The 18684-nt window shown below is 43.2% G+C and overlaps 1 protein-coding gene across 2 annotated transcripts in view; it reads left to right on the forward strand.

Moving 5' to 3' along the window:
- Positions 1-18684, forward strand: part of ITPR3 (inositol 1,4,5-trisphosphate receptor type 3) — a 127957-nt gene that overhangs the window by 44669 nt on the left and 64604 nt on the right. For both annotated transcript variants that reach the window (XM_027876434.1, XM_027876435.1), the window contains 11 exons: positions 189-275; positions 2033-2191; positions 2514-2612; positions 3054-3137; positions 11396-11542; positions 12144-12239; positions 13251-13301; positions 13584-13726; positions 14441-14540; positions 14695-14855; positions 17459-17600. In XM_027876434.1, the coding sequence (XP_027732235.1) occupies positions 189-275; positions 2033-2191; positions 2514-2612; positions 3054-3137; positions 11396-11542; positions 12144-12239; positions 13251-13301; positions 13584-13726; positions 14441-14540; positions 14695-14855; positions 17459-17600 (1269 nt within the window). The remainder of the gene's footprint in view (positions 1-188; positions 276-2032; positions 2192-2513; positions 2613-3053; positions 3138-11395; positions 11543-12143; positions 12240-13250; positions 13302-13583; positions 13727-14440; positions 14541-14694; positions 14856-17458; positions 17601-18684) is intronic.

The raw sequence follows: 18684 nt of genomic DNA on the forward strand, positions 1-18684 counted from the left end.
GGACTAGAAGAAGCTGACTTTGTTCCTGGAACAGGGAGTAATGAGTTTCTAGCCTGTGATGTTCCCATGATAGCTTATTAAGGAAAGATGGAGTGTGTTTTGTCATAGGGGCTAGATCCCAGGGAGGGACCCATTTTGAATCCTTGCCTTACCCTTCACTTTTCTCCCCACTTTGTATCTCTTTGTAGCATGCAGCCCAAATGGAACAGAAGCAGAACGAGACAGAAAACAAGAAAGTTCACGGGGATGTGGTGAAGTATGGCAGTGTCATACAGGTAGAGACTCATCTCCTATATATTTCCCCACCCTCAGTGCTTTAGTGTCCCCCTTCTTTCTCCATCCCCATGCTCAGCCTCTATCTATCCCTCATGTCTCCCCTCATACACCTCTGCTTGGAAGTTGGTGCCCTGTGAAGAAGACATGAACTTATCATTTCTCCTTTCTTCTTCCTTTTCTTTCCTCTTTCATCTGGAGAAAATTGGGGGAAGGATGATATCAGGAGGAAACTTAGGGAATGGGCTGGGGAAGGTAACCTTAGGCTACCATCTTCTGCATGGGCCAGGGAAGGTGACCTTAGGCTACCATCTTCTGGATGGTAAACTGACCTCTGGGTCATAAGGATGTGTGTGGATGTGTGATGAGGTTGATTTGTCTCTCTCTGTTGTGATTTTGTGTGTGCCTGATATAAAACTTGAATGTGACTGTAAGACCTGGGTATGATTGTGAATTTATAACTCTTTGGGTAAGACAATGTGATTGCTATGACCATAAGACTTGGGTGTTATTTTTTAAGTGTGTATTTGTGACTTTATGAGGCTAAGGTGTGATTTTGTGTGACTATGAGTAGGATTATATTTGTGTGGTTTTGTGACTAAGTCACAAATGCATGACATAGTGACTGAGGCTTGGTTGTGAGCTTTGCTGTTGTTTTTATTTTTTTTTTTTACTTCATATATAGCTTAGTGGTTCTCGCAGGATGTTGTGAGGAAACGGAAAGGCACCTTGAAAGTTAGGGCCACATAATCTTGAATGCATCAGCAGAGGGCTGGAGGAACTGAACATTTCCCCAACAAGTTAATTATAGGTTATAAGATTAGGCATTAATTTATTTTCACCATTTGGAGCAACAGTCTAAGGTCCTTTCCCCCAAATTAGTGTAATAGTATTATGAGGGACTGGCTGAAAAGACAGGAACTTTCAGAGGATATCTTGTGAGCCCTAATTTTGTGTGTGTTTGATGGGTAGGATTATAAATGTGTATTTTTTGGTCACTGATTCTGTCTGTCATTGATCACTAAATGTGTAGTTTTTGGTGGCTGTGATTCTGTGTGTGACTGATGGTGTAACTGTGAATGTGTATTTTTGGGGACAGCTAGGTGGCACAATGGGTAGGGTGCCAGGCCTGGTATCAAGAGGACTCATCTTTGTGAGTTCAAATCTGGCCTCAGATTCTAGCTATGTGACCATAGGTGAGTCATTTAACCCTATTTGCCTCAGTTTTCTCATCTGTAAAATGAGTTGGAAAAGGAAATGGCAAACCACTCCAGTGTCTTTGCCAAGAAGACTTCAAATGGGGTTACAATGAGTCAGACATGACTAAAAAATGACTGAACTCACATTTTTTGGTGATTGTGATTCTATGCGTGACTGATGGTGTGATTTGTGAATGTGTATTTTTTGGTGATTATATTTATGACTGTGCTTGTGTGTGACTGATGGGTGTGATTGTGAATGTGTATTTTTTTGCTGACTGCATTTGTAACCGTGGTTCTTTGTGTGACTGACAGCTGTGATTGTAAATATGTGTGTTTGTGATTGTGCATGAATGTATTTGAGTAACTGTGTATAACCAGGTGTGTGAGAGACTGTATTTGTGAGTCTCTGTGTATGTTTGATACCCATGACACAGTGTATTGGTGGGTCCTGCGGTCGCTGCTGGCTTAGCTCCCTTTGCTAGTACCTGGCCTAGGGCTTCACCCCTTCGGGTTGCCCATGACAACCTCTGTCCCCACCTCCCTCTCCCTCCTTCCAGCTCCTTCACATGAAGAGCAACAAGTACTTGACTGTGAATAAAAGGCTACCAGCTCTGCTGGAGAAGAATGCCATGAGGGTGACTCTGGATGCCACTGGCAATGAGGGTTCCTGGCTCTTCATCCAGCCTTTCTGGAAGCTTCGCAGCAATGGGGACAATGTGAGTTCCTGGGAACTGAGGGGGGGTCAGGAAAGATGGCACTTCCTCAAACACCAAGGGTCAAAAGGTCCCATTAGAGCCTGAGGCAATTGCATTTGGTATTTTTCCCACTCTTTGCTTCCCATCCTTTTCAGGGATGGGCTGGGGTGAGCGTCTTCTCTCCAGTTTCACACAGGAGGAAACCGAGGCCTAGAGAGAAGGCTGGAGAATCTGGAAGGAAAAGGATAGATTTCTGGTCCTAAGGAAATCCAGTCAGCTAAAGGGAGGGAGTTCAGCTTTCTCTCCCTGCTCCTCTTATTCTGGTCTGTTCTCTCCCACCCAGGTGGTTGTGGGGGACAAAGTGATCCTGAACCCTGTCAATGCTGGACAACCCCTGCATGCCAGCAACTATGAGCTCAGTGACAATGCCGGCTGCAAAGAGGTGAGGCCCAGAGAGGCTGGGAGGGCTGTCTGTCACCTTTGTTTTGTCTTATTCTTGACTCTTTGGGGACACATAACTTTGTTACCTGGGCTGGTGAAGGATGCATTCACAGTTTCTCCCATACCTCACTATGTTCCTTATATGGGCCACTCTTGGTGGGGAGGAGAGGTAGCAGTGAAGAGGGTGTCCTAGGAATGTGGTGTTCAGGCCCAGTCTAGGATCTAACTGTTGGGTCCAGAAGGGTGAATATTTCCATAAAACTGACTGTCTTCCCCCCCGTGCTCTGAGCAGGAGCAAGGGGAGGCCCCTGGGGGAGGAGGTGCCTGCAATTGTCCCTTTTCTAGCTCTTTGGCAGATGGCTCCTCGAGGCTCTCCCAGTTCCTACCCCCTGAGTCTCTTGGGACCTCTGGGACCTCACAGGATTCCTTTCCCTTCACCCAGGTCAACTCTGTCAACTGCAACACCAGCTGGAAAATCAACTTGTTCATGAAGTTCCGAGACCACCTGGAGGAGGTTTTGAAAGGGGTAAGAGCCCAAGAGAGAGGGTCTTCAAGATAGTATACTTTGGTACAAGTCTAGAATCCCTGCTACTTTGGAGTCTGAGGCTGGTGGATCTCTGGAGCTCAGGAGTTCTGAACTGCAGTTGACTAAGCCAATCAGGTATCTCTACTAAGTTCAGCCTCAAGATGATGAGTCTCCAGCAGCCAGGGAACCACCAGATTGCCTAAGGAGGGGAAAACCAGTCCAGATAGGAAATGGAACAGGTCAAAGCTCTTGCACTAATCAGTAGTGAGTTTGGGTTTGTGAGCATTCCCTGTACTCTAGGCTGGGAGCGCTAGGGAGACCCAGGCTTTAAAGAAAAAAAAAATTATACTTTCAAACTGCTCAGTGGTTTCCCCAGTAGGACGATTTCTTCGGTATTTACATCTTCCCCCATCCTCACCCTCCCAGCCTTTCCTTCCATGCCTTGCTCACCTTCTCTCCACTTCAGTTCCCCTAGCCCTATTCCTTTGTCTGATCCCTCTAGCTCTGCTCTCTGTGGCAGCCCTTCCTTTCTCATCACTCCGGCTCTACTTTCCTTACACCATCCTGATTCTCTTTTGCACCTTTCAGCCCACCCACAGCTCTACCTTCCAGTCTTCTTTCTGGTGCCTGAACCTCATTTCCCCTTCCCAAACATTTCCCTTTAGTCTTGCAGCCGTCTCTGAAAGTCATTCTGCTACCCCAGTTTCATCCTCCAATTCTGTATCTTTATACCCTCTCCTAGTCCTTCCATTCCCTCTCCAGTTTTACCCCCTTTCTTTTCCTTGTTGTTCATCAATTCAGTCTTGTCCAACTCTTTGTGACACTGTGGATCTTACTGTCCATGAGGTTTTCTTGACAAAGATAACTGGAGTGGTCTGCCATTTCATTCTCCAATGCATTAAGGCAAACAGAGTTTAAGTGACTTGCCCAGGGTCACACAGCTGGTAAGTGTCTGAGGCTGGATTTGAACTCAGGTCTTCTTGACTCCAGGTCTAGCGCTCTAGGTGACACAGTGAGCCACCTAGCTGCCTTTCTTTTTCTTAGTCCTCTTTCTACACAAGTTTTCTGCAATTTGGGGTCTCTGTCCTTTTTCCTGTGATTGTCTTTCTGGTGTTTACTATTATTACTTTCCCTCTTCCCCCTCCCCAAGCAATGATCTTATATCACCATCTTGTGCCTTTTGCTTGGTGCCTTCTGTGGCAGAAAGCACCCTCTCCCAAATGTACGTGGATTTGATGGCAACCCTGCCCAGCTGGGGAAGGAGTAATCATAATGGAAACTGGGCTTCAGATATGCTTATATTTGAACTAAGAGAGTTTTATTTGACAAGTGGGTGAGGTGACAATTCTTTCAGAAGAGTCCCAGAAGCATAAACTCTTCGGGAAGGGGAGTGGTCATGAATAAGGGGGAAAAAAATAGAAACTTTTGAAAGAAATTATATGATACTGCAGAGTGAGTTGATTGAAATGTAAATAAAGAAGAATACAAAAAGGAAGCCAGATGCTTAGTGATTGTAATGCCCAATCTTGGCCTCTGAAAAGAGATGAGGAACCACTTTCCCCCTTTTGGTAGAGAGGTAGAGGACTATGGGTGCATAATAAGGTATACGCTGCCAGACAAGGTCATTGGGTCTGCTGGTTTTGCTTAATTGTTTTCTCCAAGAGAAGGTGAGTGGTGGCATATCCGTAAATGACTATGATGTAAAAACAAAAGGAGTCAACAAAATGCTTAAATAATGGAATGAGTTTTTGGGATAGAGGCTTTTGGGAGTGGCCACCAGAAAAAGTTTCAAAGAACGGGAAGAAAAGAGAAAGCCTAGTTCAGAGGGATTTGGGGGATTTTTCGTAGGACGATGGCACCACTCATAAGGATTCAGGGTGGCTGTGAAGACAGCTGAATTAAAGTAGAACTGAAGAGTAGACCCAAGTCACCAAGAATTCAGGCTAAAGGAGGAAACCAGCATTTGTGAAACCTACTCAACAATCTGGAAAAACAGCCTGATTGATGAGCTAAATTTCAGCAAGCCAGTGTAAATAATTAACACGTTCTAGCACGGTCACACTTTCATCATTTCTCCCACCCCTGGTGGGGACTCATTGCTGACAAGCTCTTGTCCTGATCCCTCTGCTTAGCAGAGGCCTCTTTATCCAGCCTTGTCTTGCTGTATTCCCTGACACTGAGAGGTCGAGGATGGTTCCTCATCAGCAGATAGCTTTAATAATAATGATGATGAGGTTAAGGATGATGATAAAATGCCCAGCATTTATGTAGCGCTTTAAAATTTCCAAAGCGCTTTACCGTAATGATTACTTCATTTGATCCTTATGACAACCCTGGGAGATAGTGGCTATTATTAACTCCATTTTACAGATGAGAAAACTGATTTGATTAGGTTTTTTTTTTTGATTGATTAGTTTTTGATCTAGATACTAGAAACAAATTTGAACGAACTCCAGGCTCAGCCCTTTCTCCACAGCACCCCTTAGTTTCTAAACTCTGATTCTACTTCTTGGAATCTTGAGCTACTCTCAGCTTTTAGGATCCAGCTCAAATTCCACCTCTTCCATGAAGACTTCCCTGACTACTCACTTTCTTTTTTTCAGAACACATTGGACCGTACAAATCAATTCAGCCCAATTACATGCTATTTTCTTAATTTGATTCAGCTGTGTATGTTATCTCACATCCAACCCCCTTCTCCCATTAGACTCTGAGCTCCTTACAGGCAGGGACTTCTATTTCTTTGTATCTCTCACTGTCCTTGGCCCAGGAATGGGTGTGTGGATACATACCTATTGATTACTAAATCTGTGTACCTATCTCTGTATCGAGTATAATCTCTGTGACTGCAGGAGTGTGAAAACCAATCTGACATCTCTTCTTATGCTCTTAGAGAGTATATGGTATGATCAAGTGCTGGACTTGGGAGTCAGAAAGTCCTAGGTTCAAATCCTGCCTCATACATTTACTAGCCATGTGACTGACCCTGGGAACATCATCTAAACCCTCTAGGCTTCTGTTTCCTCATCTGTAAAATGAGAGGGCTGGATTTGAAAACAACCTCCAAGGTCCCATTCATCTCTAAATTTGTAATCTCTAAATTTTTTAAGTGGGATAGCTAGGTGGTACAGTGCACAAAGTGTTGGGCCCAGAGTCAGGAAGACTCCTCTTCCTGAGTTCAAATTTGGCCTCACATACTTACTAGCTGTGTGACTCTGGGCAAGTCACGTAACCTGTTTGCCTCAGTTTCCTCATCTGTGAAATGGGCTGGAGAAGGAAATGTCAAACCACTCCAGTATCTTTGCCAAGAAAACCTCAAATAGGGTCATGAAGAGTTGGACATGACTGAAACAACTGAACATGAACTTTAGAGCAGGGCTGGGAAGGGATATGACCAGAGATGTTGCCTGGGGGTCAGTAGAATGGCCTCCAGACAATGGGAGGAAAAAAGAGAGCTCAGTGGTCCAGATCTCCTGTCCCAAGACAGCTTGTTCAAATCGTGCTCTGGGGTCAGAGCAGCTTGGGTATTTTATAGGGAGGAAAGGGGTCCTTTGCTCAGGTCAGGCTGGTTTATTTCCCACGAGGTCACAGGCAGAGAAGCATCAGTCATTTAGGAAACTGGAAGTTTCTACCCTGGATAGAAGATTCCCAGAAATGGGAGGTGCCAGGAAAGGGGCTGGGTAGAATGGAAGGGGTCCCAAGCAGTAGGAGGGGACATGATTAGGTAGCCAATAGCCTGTTGGACAGAGGCCAAGAAAAACACAGGCCCTATGAGGAACACAGAAGTGACTAATAAATGGTCTTTATTCTTAAGAAACTGACAGTACACTGTTGGGAATAAAGTGTGCTCACAAACACCCACAATGCATTGGCAGAAAGTGATTAGAAGTACAAACGCAATGCCATGTGAACTCTGACAACAGCCACTTCTGTCAAGGAAGGCTTTGTGAGAAATGTGCCATTTGACCCAGGCTAATGAATGATTAGGATTTCTGTAGAAAGAGAGATGTGGGGTAGGTGCTTCCCGGGATGAAACAACAGGGACAACATTGAAGAGATTGTAAGAAGTCCAACATATCTAGGAAACAGTGACTAGTCTAGCTTGGCTGGATTCTAAAGTGCATAAAAGGAATTAGCATGAGGCAGACGTTTACTTATTTTTATTTTGAAAAATTTTTAATTCATATTGAACTTAAATATAAAAAGACAAAAAAAATTTCCATGTACATAGCACAACACAAAAAGAAGATTCAATATGAAACTATGAATTGATACTAGATATCATTTTCAAAGCTACCCTGCTTTTCTGTGCTTCCTTCTGTATGTCTTTGTTCTTTGCTGTGCACTTTTTTTCCCCTTTCCCTCCCCATGCCACACTAGAGAAGGCCACCATTAGACAGACAGATAGACAGTCAGACAGACAGACAGACAGACAGACACACACACACACACACACAAAACAAACCATAGTATACATATATTTATCAGTTCTTTCTCTACAGTTGGATAGCATCTTCCTTCATGGCTTCTCTGTAGTTGATTTGAATATTAGTATACTCAAAATAACTCAGTCATTCACAGTTATTCTTTGAACAATATTCCTGTTACTATATACAACATTCTATGGTTCTGCTCACTTCACTCTTCATTATTTCATGTTAAGTCTTTCCGTGTTTTCTAAAATCAATCAGCTCATCATTTCTTACAGCACAATAGTATTCCATCACAATCATGTACAGCGATTTGTTTAGCCATTCCCCAATTGATGGGCATCCCCTCAATTTCCAGTTCTTTGCCACCACAAAGAGAGCTGCTATAAATATTTGAGAACATATATTTTTTTTTCCTTTTCTCCTGATCATCTTGGAGAACAGACTTAATTGTGGTATTGCTGGGTCAAAGGGTATGCCCAGTTTTATAACTCTGATCATAATTCCAGATTGCTCTGCAAAACAGATAGAGTTCATAGGCAGCTATTTATTAAGTGCCTGCTGTGTGCATAATATTGCCCTAGGCACTGGGAAGATACAAAGTTTATATGAGAGAGTTCTTGCCCTTGTAGAACTCCGAAGGGGTACAAACAGATAACTGTAACAATACATGATATTACATGACAAGTACATTAGAAAATTAGAAAACAAAGCATGTTGAAGTTGCAAAACCAATTTCAGTTGCAAATTCATAGCTGTAAACTGGAAAAGTATAAGTTGTGTGTAACAGACATATGGGAAATATTTTATAATAATAGATTACAGATACAAGTGGATGATAAACTACAATTGCATAAAGATTTGTAAACATTTTTGTATACTTGTCAGACAGTTGAAGTCTGAAGAGAAATGTTATTCCAGTCCATGTATTTGGACCTTTGCACAGGCTCCCGCCATGTTCAGATTGTAATTCTCATTGTTCTTTGTAAAATCTATGGAAATCTCTTCCCTGAGTCCTTTCTTGATTTCCTCCCAGGTGCTAATGCCTTCCTTACCAAATTACCTAGTATTTATTTTGCATATTCTTCTATATTGTCTTACCTGATAGAATGTAAGCTCATTGAAGGTAGGGACTCTTATTTTACCTTTGTATCCCAAGTGCCTAGCACAGTGCTTGGCACATAGTAGAGCTAAGTGAATGCTGATTGATAAGAGTGATTGGACAGAGATATCTGCCTGATGTCTCACTGCCCCACACCTCTTCCTGCCTCCTTTTGTATACTGTCTCTCTCTCTCTTGCCTCCCCTCCCATCATATTGTAAAGCTCCTTGAGAGCAGGGGCTGCTTTTTATTAATTGTATCCCAAGTGCCTAGCACTGTGCCTGGCACGTAGTAGATGCTTAATAAATGTTTACTGGATTGGATATCAGGAAAGTCTTCTTGAAAGGGTGGGTTGAGCTGGCCTTTGACAGGCAGAGATAGGGAGGGAGGGCATTGCAGTCACAGGCAAAAGTGTGAACAAAAGCACCAGGCTGGAGAGCACAGGACCTCTTTGGAGGCCAGAAAGTCCTTCAGTTTGGTTGGAAGATAGGGTGTGAACAGGGCTGTAATAAAAGATATGGCTGCAAAGATAGAGTGGTGCTTGGTTCTAGAGAGCCTAGAATACTTTAATTGGTAGGGATCCACTGAAGTTTATTTAACAGAGGAGTAACTTTTTAAAAAATGTAATTAGATTTTTATTTTCAGTTCCAAATTCTCTCTCTCCAACCTTCCCCCACCCATCTAGAAGGCAAGAAATACAATACCCTTTATATATGTGAAGTCATGCAGAACATATTTGCCCATTAGCTATGTTCTGAAAAAAAGAAAAGAAAAAGAAAAAATGAGAAAAAATATGCTTCAATCAGCACTCTGAGTCCATCAGTATCTCTCTCTGGAGGTGAAGAGATTTTTCATTATGGGTCCTTTGGAACTCTGGAGGATCATTGTATTCCTGAGTTACTAAGTCTTTCACAGTTGATTATGTTTGCAATATTACTGTTACTGTGTTCTCCTGTTTCTGCTCACCTGACTTTACATCAGTTTATATGAGCCTTCACATGGTTTTTGAGACCATTCCCTTCATCATTTCTTATAGCACAATAGCATTCCATCACATTCATATACCATAACTCAGGGGTGGGGAACCTGCCATAACTTATCCAGCCATTCCCCAATTGCTGAGAATTGCCTCAGTTTCCAATTCTTTGTCACCACAAAAAGAGCTGCTACAAATGCTTTTGTATATATGGGTCATTTTCCTTTTTCTTTGATCTTCTCAGGGCACATAGTAGTGATACTGCTGGGTCAAAGGGTAAGCACAGTTTTATAGTTCTTTGGGCATAGTTCCAAATTGCTCTCTAAAAGGTTTGAACCTGTTCATGACTCTACCAACAGTACATTAGTGTACCTGTTTTCCCACATCCTCTCCAGTGTTTGTCATTTTCCTTTTCTGTCAGCCAATTTGATGGGTGTGAGGTAGAACCTCGGACTTGTTTTAACTTATATTTCTCTAATTATTATTTACTTAGAGTTTCTTTCATATGACTCTATAGCTTTGATTTTTTTTCTTAGCACAGGAGTGATTTAACCAGATCTGTTTCTTAGGAAGATTAGTCTAGTGTTAGCATGAAAGACATTTTGAATTTAAATGCACAAAAGAAAGCAAAAAATACAGACAAGGTTATAGAACAATTTTATCACTATTCTATTAAATAATAGATATGTTCTATCTATCTATACAGTTTCTATATATCGCAGTGTGTAGGAATTGAGAAAGAATAGAAATAGGAAGACTTCTAGAAAACTTTTGTAATCCTCCGGTCTGAGGAGGGGTAGCAGTGAGGGCCAGGGCCATTGTGGTAGCAGTAGAAATAGAGGAGACAGATGTGAATGATGTTGTAGGGGTGAATTCAATAGAACTGATAACTGATTGAATATAAAGAATGAGGGAGAAAGATCTGTCAACTAGTCAAAGATAATACCAAAATTACAAACATGGGAGTCAGAGTAAATGTAGGAAGATGGGTTAAGATCAAAGCATGGAAGGCCTCAAATACTGGGCTGAGAAGTTTGTGCCCCAAGATTTTCTTGTGCTGTGGTAGCTTTGTTTTTCTTTGTAAATGACTGGTTGAGTGGGTGTTGTTTTGAAGAAACTCATTGTGTTCAATTCTGGTCCCCCTAGTGTAAGACCATTAATAAACTGAAGAGTGTCCAGAGGAAGGCAACAAGGATGTTTTAGGGCCTTGAGTCTTTGATATATGAAGATGAGTGGAAGGAATTTAACCAGGAGAAGAGAATACTCAGAAGGGGCAGGATAGCTGCTTTCAAGTATTTGAAGGGCTGACATGTGAAAGAGAGAGTAAACTCGTTCTATTTGGTCCCTGAAGGCAGAACTGGGAGTAATGGATGAAAGTTGTGAAGGGGTCACATTAAGTTTGGTATTGGGAAAAGCTTCCTAATAAGTAGAGCTGCCCCAAAGTAGAAGGGGTCCCCTTCCTTGGAGGTCTTCAAGCGGAAGCTTGGTGACCACTTGGTGGCCATAGTGGGGATTCCTTTTGGATAAAATGGTTGCTGAGGTTGTTTCTGATTCTAAAATTCTGTGATTCTATGAAGCACAGGGAGAAAGATCCCTAGACCATGGACTAAAGTATAGAAGGGACTGGCTTTTCCTTGGGAAATTACTTGCAGCAAGAAGCCTTTATGGTTGGGGGATTCCTTGGGCCTTTCCCATAACACCCTCCTTCCCCCACCCTGAGCCTTTCTTCGTTTCCCCTTTCTCCTTTGCAGGGAGATGTGGTACGTTTGTTCCACGCAGAGCAGGAGAAGTTTCTGACATGTGATGAGTACAAGGGCAAGCTACAGGTGTTCCTTCGTACCACCCTGCGCCAGTCTGCCACATCAGCCACTAGCTCCAATGCTCTCTGGGAGGTTGAGGTAAGACCCTAAGGATGGAGGTCCTCAGAGCGACACAGCCCAGTTCCTGACATCCATCTCCACTAATCTGATACCCCCATCATTTGTGTAAACTTCCTGTAGTGTTATGCTTTATATCAATCCTAGAAATTATTATTATTGCTCTAACCCCAGGACCCCAGATCTACCTTGAACTTCTGACTCCTGGAGCCAGACCCATACTCAACCTTTTCTAGCTCCAGCCCTCAAATCATTACTCCCTCTCCATAAAGCCCTCTCCAGCCCTTACCTCCTTTCTTAGCCCCTTGGACCCTATCTTCCTACTCTGCAACCCCTCTCATTTCTCAAACTCTAGGTCCCTGACTTCTAATACTCCCATCTCTTCTATAATCCCATGGGAGAAAAGCTAATGTCTCCCAAATTACTAGACCTAGCTCTTCCAGGAGTCCCAGGGATGGGAGGTAGAGTGTCTAAGCTCTTTGAGCTCACCCTCCCCTGTCTGTGCCAGTCTTTACTTGGAACTTGCCCCTCTTGGGCTTAGCTTCATATTTTCCCATGCCCCTAGGGTCTGAGCATACTCTGACACCATTCAACTCACCTGGTCTCTATGGTTCTCTCTTAGGTTGTCCACCATGACCCCTGCCGTGGAGGGGCTGGCCATTGGAATGGCCTGTACCGCTTTAAACACCTGGCCACAGGCAATTACCTGGCAGCAGAGGTGAGGACAGGAGACGGGGATTTGTTGAAGTTGTGTGTGTGCACGTGTATTTGTATAAACATGAATGATGTATGTACTTATGCATAAATTTATATGTGCGTCCAAATATTCTGGCATGTGAGCATAAGTGTATACATCCAAATGTGTATGCAGCAGTATAGAGTTGTGTATGTATGCAGTCGTAGCTGTATGTGTGCATATATGTAAGTATATATGCATATGTATATGTGTTACGAGGGAGTCTGGGAGGAAACCTCTGTAGTTTTTGGGTTCTTTCTCACTGCTCTGCCTTGTTAGGGGGTGGGAGTGGGTGAGAGTTGGGAGGAAATTGGGGGAACAATCTCATCTTACTACTTGTATGAGCATGGGCAGGTCCATTAACCTCTTCAGGCCACAGTTTCCTCATCTGCAAAACTGGGGCTTAGACTAGATGATACCTAAGGTTCCTCCTTAAACTCTGATTCCTTCCAGAAGCTGGAAGCACCTGCAGCCAGTGACTGTGCTAACAGCTACAGCTTAAAATATGGGAGGGTGAGGAAACACCTGCCTAACCCCCTGGGGACCTAAAGATGTTTTCTCATCTTCCATTCCAGGGTGGTATGGTTATGATTTGGTGCTTAAAATGTGTGTGTATACATATACATATATATGTATATGTATACACACACATACACATGTCCACATACATACATACATATACATACACACACATTTTATACACACACACACACACACACACACACACATACACATGTATATAAACACTTCCAATTCTGCCTTAGACACTTATCAGCTCTATGAGTTGGGCAAGTCACTTAACCCCTCTCAGCCTTAGTTTCCTCATTTGTAAAATGCGTATAATAATAGCATCTACCTCCCCGGGTTGTTGTGAGGATCAAGTGAATAACACGTAAAGTGCTTTGCGACCCTGAAAATGCTATATAAATACTAGCTATTGTTTCGCTGAGGTTGATGGAGCAGGCCAGTTAATATCCTTTGTTCCTTTTCTAGGAAAACCCCAGCTACAAGGGTGATTCAGGAGAACCCAAAGCTACAGGAACTGTAAGTGGCTCTTTGAAGGCAGGGACTGTCTTATTATTTTATTGTTGGTTTTGTGCCTAACACAGTTCTTGGCATATAGTAGGTGCTTAATAAATGTTGGGTGAGTGATTGGAGTAGCGAGGGCTCGCACAGACAGGGGTTTGGGCCAAGCAGCCAGGGAGCTGGAAGGGAGCTCTAGGCCCCCTGAGGTAGTAGGGTACAGAAAGGAGACTCAAACGTTCTGGTGCTAATGCTGCTGATGGGGATGGGAAGGGTTGAGACCTTAGGTCATGTTTCCCTTAGGCGCCTCAGGGAAGGACTGGCCGAAGAAACGCTGGTGAGAAGATCAAATACCGACTTGTGGCTGTGCCTCACGGGAATGATATCGCTTCTCTCTTTGAGCTTGATCCCACCACACTGCAGAAGACTGACTCTTTTGTGCCTCGGTTTGTATCCCCTCTCAATCTTGGCCCTGAGAGGGGGATCGTAGGATCGTCATAAGATTGTAGATTTAGAGCTGGAAGGAACCTTGGAGTCCAGTCTATCCCATCTAACCCATCATTTTACTGATAAGGAAGCTGAGGCACAGAGGAGAGGTGACTTGCTCAGACCCATATAGCTAGTATATCAAGGTAGCCTGTATCTGAGGCAGTATACACTGAAGTCTTCTTGACTCCAAGTACAGTACCCTATGCTGGAGAATCAGGGTGGGGGAGATATATATGGATAGTGGTGGTGGGACCTTGCTTCTCCATGGGGCTGTTTGGGTGCTGGAATATCCCTTACCCTGTATTCTCTGCTCTGTCTGTAGTTTGTGGCAGTTGTTAAGGCCTGAGGTTGGGTTCTAGTATTATCTGTGTCACCAAGTAGTTGTGTAACCTTGGGCAGGTCATTTCCCTTCTCTAAACTTGTTTCCTTATCTGTGAAACACGGATTATGATACCTGTCCTCTCTACCTCATAGTTCACAGGTCTTTCTGGAAAATTAAAAATTGCTAGACAGGAGTGAGTTTATGTCACAGCCTACTGCTTCTATGCCACCTTGTAGCCCCTCTTACCCATGAGCGTCTGCCCATTTCCCAGGTGTCCTCTGACCTTTAAATGACCCCTGACCTCTCTGTGATTCATGACCTTTTTATGACCCCGACCTCTCTGTGCCAGAAACTCCTATGTCCGGCTGCGCCATCTGTGCACCAACACGTGGATCCAGAGCACAAACGTTCCCATTGACATCGAGGAGGAGCGGCCCATCCGACTCATGGTACCTCCCAGCCCCTTAGGATAGGAGAGAAAGGGAGAAAGGGAGGGAAGGAGGAAGAGAAAGTGAGAATGGCTGCTGAGGGGAGGCTGTGGAGATGAGATGAGAAAGGGTCATTCCCTGGTGGGAGAATGAGGCTAACTCCAGGTCATTGCAGCTGGGCACCTGCCCCACCAAGGAAGACAAAGAAGCCTTTGCTATCGTCTCTGTGCCCGTGTCTGAGATCCGAGACCTTGACTTTGCCAATGATGCCAGTTCTATGTTGGCCAGTGCCGTAGAGAAGCTCAATGAGGGTTTCATCAGCCAGAATGACCGCAGGTAGCCCCCTTGGGTCATCAACTGATTTGTTTCATATTTAGTCAACAAGTTGAATGTCCTCGTCCCTAAAATCATCCTTAATGGATTAATGGAGACTGCAAAATTGAAGATCTGTTGATCCATTGAAGAGATGGGAATATTTAGTCTGGGGAAGAGAAGACTCTTCAGAGAGATATGATAACTGTCTTCAAGTATTTCAAGACCAGCCCCATGGGAGATAATGATTAGCTTTGTTCTGCTTGGCTCTAAAGGGCAGAACTGGGAAGTATGGGGTAGAGGGCAGGTGGAGAGAGGCACGTTTAGGCTAGATATAGGTATAGCAGGTGTGATCAGGGAATCCTCTTGAGTAGGAGGAGTATGTTGGAATCAGTTCTTAACCTGCTCAAAGGAGCTGATTGTGAAGTATTCAGTGTGAGCATGTATACCTCAGAAATCAGCAAATGCTGCAAGTCAGGGTTTGATTTGTTGTTTTGTTGATTTTCTGTATTTAAGAAAGTTATGGAGAAAATTTGATTAATGCAGATTAAACTTAAAAGTGTGTTGTTGTTATTTTTGAGAGCCAGTTGTTAGATACTTACCATCACACCTCTATCCTAGAATCATCTTTGATTCTAACTTCTCCCTTACCTCTCATACCCAATCACCTGCCTCTGTGGTGAGAATTATAGATTGATGAGTCATTATTACCACTTAAATGGTGTTGTTCAGTCCTTTTAGTTGTGTTTGACTCTTTGTGATCCTGTTTGGAGTTTTCTTGGCGTAGGATGCTAGAGTGGTTTGCCATTTTCTTTTCCAGCTTATTTTACAGATGAGGAAACTGAGGCAAACAGGGTTAAGTGACTTGCTCAGGGTCACACAATTAGTAAGTATCTGAGGTCACATTTGAACTCAGGTCTTCCTGTCTCCATGCCCCATGCTCTATCCACTGCACCATGCTCTGTCCACTGCACCACCTAGTTGCCCTACTTAAGTGGTAGCAGTGGATAGAAAGTTGATTATGGAACCAGGAAACTTGGGTTCAAGTCCTACCTGATATATACTGGCTGTGTGACCCTGGCTATGTCATTTAACTTCTCTATAATCTGGACTATTAAGACTGTAAATTGCAGAGAAGGTGCCAACCTGCACTGGTAGACAGAGTGTCCTCAGCCAAAAGTCTCCTGGGCCAGTGAAATCCTAGGACCAACTCCTGCTCCCTTTTATCCCTTGCAAAGTACTGTCAACTCCTTTGCATCTATCTCTCCCTCTCCATTGCCATAGCCAATATGCTAATTTAGGCCTCATTATCACTTGCCTGGATTGGTTTTCTAAAAAAAAATATTTTATTTTCCAATTATAAGTAAACACAATTTTTTACATTCATTTTTAAAAAATTTAAGTTCCAAATTCTCTTTCCCTCCCTCTTGCCTGGATTATTCTAATATCTTCCTAACTGGTCTCCAGGAATCCCCTTCTCCTCTGCATGCCCTGCCCGCCTAGCCTTGCAAATAATAATAGTAACTCACACTTTCCTAGCATTGTACAGTTTGCAAAGCATTGTACTTAGGGCACAGGGTCGTCAGATTAAGGAATTTGAAAACAATCTCATCCAAAAACCACTTTCATTTGAAGGTCTTTTTCTTATTTTTGAGGGACAGTATGGTGTAATGGATAGGTATCTGGCCTTGGAGTCAGAAAGACCTGAGTTTTAATCCAGCCTCTGAAACATGCTGACTGTGTGCTTAGAATACAACCTTTCTGGGCTCTAAGCAACTCTAAGGCTATAAGTTGCAGAGAAGATACTAGTCTGCATTGGGGTGGGGGTGGGGGTGGGGGTGGGGGGATCCTTATCCTGGAGTTCCCTAGCCAATGAAATCACAGGTCCAGTTTCCAACCCTGTCCCCTATTTGATATGAACATTGTGTTGTTCAGTTGCGGCCAACTCTTCATGACCCCATTTGGGGTTTTCTTGGCAAAGATACTGGAGTGGTTTGCCATTTCCTTCTCCAGCTCATTTTATAGGCAGCTGAGGCAAACAGGGTTAAGTGACTTGCCCAAGGTCACACAGCTAGTAATTGTCTGAAGGCAAATTTGAACTCAGGAAGATGAGTCTTCCTGACTCCACACCCAGCACTCTATCAACTGTGCCACCTAGCTGCCCAATATGAACATAGAAGGTATTTAATAAATGATTTGAAGGGGCCCTTGAGCTGGACCCTGAAAGATGACTAATATTGTTTAGGTACAAAAGGAAGGGGAGGTTGTTCTAGGGAGGGAGAACAGCTTAAGCAAAGGTGTGAAGGAAAGTCACATACAGAATGAGAAAACCTGTTTGTTTGGTTGTACAGGAAAGTATGTATAGGAAGCCAATGGGAGTTAGAGCTGGAGAGGCAGATTGGGTCTAAATTGTAGAGAGCCATAAATTCCAGGATTAAAGATTTAAACCTACTTCTGTGAGAAATTAAAGCTGTCTTGCTGCTGGATATTTTTCAGTAGTGATTGACTCCATAGAGATTTATTTTGCTCTTGTGGATGGATCATGAGCTACCCCCTAATAGATTGATTCTGGGGGCAGGGGAAGGTATCAAGTATTTCTTAAGCACTATTCTTTAACCCGTTTCCAGGTTTGTCATCCAGTTGCTAGAGGACCTGGTATTCTTTGTCAGCGATGTCCCCAACAATGGGCAGAGTGTTCTGGACATCATGGTGACAAAGCCCAACCGAGAGCGGCAGAAACTGATGCGGGAGCAGAACATACTCAAACAGGTGTGTATCTGGCCTTCTTGCCAGTCTTCCCCTTCTTGACCCCAAATCTTCCTACAGCAGGTAATCCCCAACCTTGAACCTCAAGCTGGAGTAGAATGTCACATTTTAGTTGTAGAGCAGCCTGCCTCTAGTGCCCAGAATGAGCTGTTTCTCCTTCTTCCAATGCCCCTCTCCTTATCAGAGAGTGAAGCGAGGCTTGGGGATGAGTTTGGTTGGGGCAGCATTAGAAGGGTCGTGAGATTATAGATCTAATGCTGGAAAGGACTTCAGAAGACATCTAGTCCAGTCCCTTCATTTTATAGATGAGGAAACTGAGGCACATGGATGTAATGTGACTTCAGTGTCAGGAGCCCGATTTGAAGCTTAGAGCCTCTGAGTCTATTTCCATTGTGAGAGTTAAGGTTTAAGGAGAAGGTTCAATTTAAGATTGATGTTAAGTTAAGCATTGTGTTGAAGGGTTAGATTTAGGATTAAAGTGAAGAATAGGGTTAAGGTTAGGGTTCAAAGTAAAATTAGGTGATGTTAGGGTTAGGACCAAAAACATAGATTGAGAACTAAAAAGGACCTTAGAGGGCATCTAGTCTGACTGCCTCAATTTACAGATAGGAAACTGAGGCTTCAGGAAGTTAAATTCATTGTTCAAAGTCACAGAGGTAATAAGAATCAGGGGGAAGGTTTGAATCCAGGTTCTCTGATTCTGTAGTCTGTGCTTTTTCCATTGAATCAGGCTTTGGGGCAAGCAAAAGAGTTTGTGTTAAAACTTTGAATTAGTTGAGAACTTTGATCAGTGGAATGACCAACTATAATTCATGCTACCCTCTTGAGAGAGAGGTGATAAATTCAGGAGGCAGAAGAAGATAAATATTTTTCAGACATGGACAAGTAGGAATTTGTTTTCTTTGACTATGCATATTTGTTACAAGGGCTATTCTTTTCCCTCCTTCCCTCCTTCCCTCCCTTAATCTTCTCTTCCTATTTTCTTCCCTTCCTATTTTCTTTCCTTCCTATCTTCTTTTTTTAAATTAATTTATTTTGATTTGTCAACAGTCACTTCCATAAGCTTTTGAGTTTTAAATTTTTCTCC

This window comes from Vombatus ursinus, unplaced genomic scaffold (assembly GCF_900497805.2).
Source record: "Vombatus ursinus unplaced genomic scaffold, bare-nosed wombat genome assembly UNPS02014811.1, whole genome shotgun sequence".
NCBI lineage: Eukaryota > Metazoa > Chordata > Mammalia > Diprotodontia > Vombatidae > Vombatus > Vombatus ursinus.